The 4367-nt window shown below is 50.0% G+C and overlaps 1 protein-coding gene across 1 annotated transcript in view; it reads left to right on the forward strand.

The window, feature by feature from the left end:
* The window catches only part of CCDC12 (coiled-coil domain containing 12), a 62876-nt gene extending 61575 nt beyond the window's left edge, over positions 1 to 1301 (forward strand). The window contains exons 7-8 of the mRNA XM_011981046.1: positions 719 to 795; positions 892 to 1301. Coding sequence (XP_011836436.1) covers positions 719 to 795; positions 892 to 974 — 160 coding nt within the window. The 3' untranslated portion in view covers positions 975 to 1301. The remainder of the gene's footprint in view (positions 1 to 718; positions 796 to 891) is intronic.
* Positions 1302 to 4367: the final 3066 nt, after the last annotated feature.

Below are 4367 nucleotides of genomic sequence, written 5' to 3' on the forward strand. Positions count from 1 at the left end.
GCCAGGGGTGGACGGAAGGGCAGACACAGTTTTCTGTTCCTGTTCTACCACCATAGTTTGTTCCCTCTGGCCCTGGTTTCCTCCTCTCTGAAATGAAGGTCATCATCCTTCTTGCTAGGCAGAGAGAGAGTGGGAGAGAGGGTGCTGTGGGCCGGGAGGCTTGTGTCTGTCTTCATCTTGAGCCGGAGGTAGGGCTGTATCCCTGTCGTCTGATTCTGGGTCCACTTCACACCAGCTGAGGGTATTTTCATTTGATGAAACAAAAGCATGGGGCATATGTCCTGGGAATCCCAGAGCCAGAGAGAATGGACTGAGTGCTTGTGCACTTCCAGATGCCCACAGTGGAGGGGCTGGGCCTGTGGCTGGAGGAGGAGCAGGGCCCACAGTGGACGGGAGCAAGTCACTCCCTGATGGTGACCGGAGGAGCAGAGCAAGAGAGGCTCCCTGAGAAACCATCCACTTTTGCATGTCTTAGCTCAGTCCCTTGCGTTGGGTGGGTTTGTGGTACTAGTCCCCCTGCCTCAGTGGGACAGGAAATAATGGTTCGTGCTGGGTTTCAGAGGGTGCAGAAGGGGAATGTCCTGGCCTCTTCCCCAGGGCAGCCCCCTCAAGCAACTGAGCATGACTCCTATGCCAGAGGGCTGCAAGAGGGGAGGGGGTCCAAGGCCACATCAGGCCGACCTTCACCTTCCTGCTTCTCCCTGCCTCCCTGCTCCAGGGACCTCAAGAGAGATGTGGCCAAGAAGCTGGAGAAACTAAAAAAGCGGACTCAGAGGGCCATTGCGGAGCTGATCCGTAAGTGCAGTACCTGGGAAGGTGGGGTCCTACCCACTGGATGGTGGCCCAAGCACAGGAACCCTTCCCACTCCTTCTGTCTGCCATCCATCCCAGGTGAAAGGCTGAAAGGCCAGGACGACAGCCTAGCCTCTGCAGTGGATGCTGCCACTGAACAAAAGGCCTGTGACTCTGACTGAGGCGTGCCCTGCCCCACCACTCGCCCATCAGGCCTGTCCTGCAGGGGATGGTCTTGGGCAGGGATGGGGGCTCGGCTTGCCGTCACCTCCAGTTTGGCTTCTGAGCAGAGACTCCCTGCCCGTCACGTCTGAAACCCCTATCGGTGAGGTCAGCTCCGTGTCTCCTGGGTGGCCCCTGCCATTCTGAATGGAGGCAGAACCAGCAACAACTCTGGGCATGCCTGTGTCTGCCCATGTGAATGTAAACATGTCTGCATATATGTATATATTTTGAACTTGAAAAAAAAAAATCTGGAAATAGAGACAAGTAAACCTCTGTCTGTGGCAGAAATCTGTCAAATATTTCCTAGGTCTCAGGGTAGGTGCTGTGGATTTGGGCTCCACAGGATGGAGATGGAGTGACTGCAGAGGTGGTACTTGATATGTATGAATAATCCCTGTGTTGGGCTGGGCATGTTAAGGCTGGACGGGTGGGGAACACTCAGGGCTGCCTTCTGCAGCCATGTCCTGGCCCAGTCCATGGTCACTGCTGGTCATCTCAAGATCCTTGGGTGATAGAGACAGGGTCTGAGAAAGTCCTTTTTAACACCTCCCCCAGGCCTCGGCCTTGCAGTAGTCTGTGGAGTAGTTGGAGAGGCTCCCACCCTGGTCCTCTGGGGATCCTCTCACAGTATGAGAGAGACTGGGCCTTGGCAAGCCCCAACTCAGGGCCACTCCAGATTTGATGCTGCTGTCACTGCTTTCCCCACTCTCCCCAGCCCCAGGTGGCCCCTCTCCCTGCTCCACCAGTCAGAGCTAGACTGTGGCTCCCCTAGGACAGAGACCCGGCATGGGAGGGGTGGCCCATTTTGCTAGAGATGGGGACATTGTAGGCTGGGTTTCAGGTGTGGTCATGGACCCTAGATCCCCAAGGTTGTGTCTTTAGGATATGAGCCTCCTCTGTGGAGCCGACTCTCCAGGGTAGCAGGCTGGCTGCGTCATCTCTGACTGCAGTACCTGTGACCAACTGGACTTGCGTCTCCTCTAGGATGGTTACACCCTTGAGTTTCCTTCAGGATGTCCCCTTGAGCCTCCTGCCTCTGCCCTAAGCCGTCTAGTGTGTTCTTCCTCTCCGCAGTGTTCCAGAAACACAATGACCCATCTCTGGCAGACAGTGCCAAGCACTCCGGTCATAGAGGCAGAGTGGGTTTGTGCACACAGAGACCAGCACACTCACACAACCAATGAAAAAACCCTTTAAGTTAAAATTATGCAACTATACTTGGAAGGTAATTCCTGTGTGGAAAAGCAGCAGAAACTTCTAGCTGTAGGTGAGGGCTGAAGTGGTAGTTGGCCAGCTTCTGCATTGAGTAGTAAGACCAGACCAAGACCCTGACTCCCACATGGGGCAGAAACCCTTCCAGTATTTCCTAGGTCCAGTGGTACACGCAGAACTGGAGCCAGGCTCCCTCTGTCCAGTTGGTAAAACTGGAGCTGGGCTGTTTTTCCTATGGAAAAAAAGGGTGAAAAGACTCCCTGCATCTCCTGGGATTGCAGCTGGAAACAGGACGCATGTCTGTAGCAGTGGAAGGACATGGATACCTGGTGACTGGCAACTAAGCTTCCACTCAGCATCAGCTCTGGGACTAGAGTAGGGTTATCCCCCAGTACGACAGTCCCGAGAGCTATTGAAAGGTATGCTTCTGGTTTTATGACCCTGGGTGTTGTCCTAGAAGGAAAAACGAAGTACCATGCATCATGAGTACGCAAACAAAAATTACAAAATACATGAGAAAATCCAATGCCTTAAAGAATGACCAGTAACCCAAGTGGGAGGATTTATACCCAAACTGAAATAGTAACAGCCTACAAGGTTTTAAACATGAGCATTTGTTTTTACATCAGAGAGATAAAAGAGGGTGTGGTACCCTTAAGAACAGAGATTAGACATAAGAAAGAACTGATGATAAATTTCGGAAAGAAAGAATACAGCTCTTAAAATAAGAAACTCACTAGAGAGCCAAGTATTAACCTATAGTCCAAGAAAGGATTAGTAAATTGGAAGTTAAAGCTGAAATGGTCATATAGAAGGTGGCAGTGAGAGATAAAGAGGGCGAGATAGAGGGTAGCTTGAGAACCTTGTCATACTGGTACATGTCCTATAGATGACAGGAGTTCCAAGAAAAGGAAACTAGAGAGAGAAGGTACTTGAAGAAAGAATGGCCAACAACTTCTTTTTTTTTCTGAGACAAAGTCTTACTCTGTCACCCAGGCTGGAGTGCAGTGGCACCATCTAGGCTCACTGCAACCTCTGTCTCCCAGGTTCAAGTTATTCTCCTGCCTCAGCCACCCAAGTGGCTGGGATTATAGATGCGTGCCACCACGTCCAGCTAATTTTTGTATTTTACTAGAGATGGGGTTTCACCATGTTGGCCAGGCTGGTCTTGACTCCTGACTTCTGGTGATCCATCCGCCTTGGCCTCCCAAAGTGCAGGGATTACAGGCATGAGCCACTGCACCCAGCCGGCCAACCACTTCTCTTTCTAGTTTCATGGTGGAATAGTTACCTGAACTGATCCTCTCTTTGCAAACAGCTAAAAATTCTAGGTAAATAAAGAATAACAACAAATATTTTAAAAATACAGCAATGAGCTGGCAAGAAAATAAGGAATACTTTGGCAGAATGTAAAAGAGATAGCAGAATGCCAAAGTCTGACCTTTGCCTTGAGAGTATTTGACAAACCAGGTGAAACTGAACATTGTTTTTTGGGGTTCCTGATGCCTGGGCTGAAGACAAACCAAAACCTTTGCAAAATGAGGGCCCTAATAGAACTCTCTATAAAGCTGGGTCCCCAAAGGGTGACACCCTCTGTGAACTAATAGCAAATCTGCCCTCCTGGCTTCCCATACAAAAATTAAACCTTGCCACTTACTCGACTGAAAAAAAGTCTTCCTTGAGAACTGAGCCAGCCTTCATGTGGGTTTTTGCACATGAGAATCCAAGAATTTAAGTGGTCCCACTGGTCCCAGAATGTTGGAAGTCTCAAACACTTGATAGAAGAAAATGTAGATCCTACCTGGACAAAGCTCTATTCATATCAGTTCTCAAAGAATTCTCACTTATAAAGTTCCAAGACATATGAGAATCTTAGGGCCTACTCAGTGACCCTTGATGGACAGTGACCCTCAAGGATCATCCCCAAACATGACCTGGGCCACTTCACAATGTACCGCCTCACTGCTGCTGAGTATGATGGGCACAGCACCTGTCCCTCCCCACAGTGCGACTAGGAGTCTGGCCCCATATAGGACGATGGCTTGCTGGGAAATGAGCATCAAAGGAAGGGAGCAATAAATTTTGAGCCAAGAGCTTTAAGTTATTTTTAAAATAGGAAAGAGAAATGAGCAGATTGC

Source organism: Mandrillus leucophaeus, unplaced genomic scaffold, assembly GCF_000951045.1.
Source record: "Mandrillus leucophaeus isolate KB7577 unplaced genomic scaffold, Mleu.le_1.0 Scaffold22, whole genome shotgun sequence".
Lineage (NCBI taxonomy): Eukaryota > Metazoa > Chordata > Mammalia > Primates > Cercopithecidae > Mandrillus > Mandrillus leucophaeus.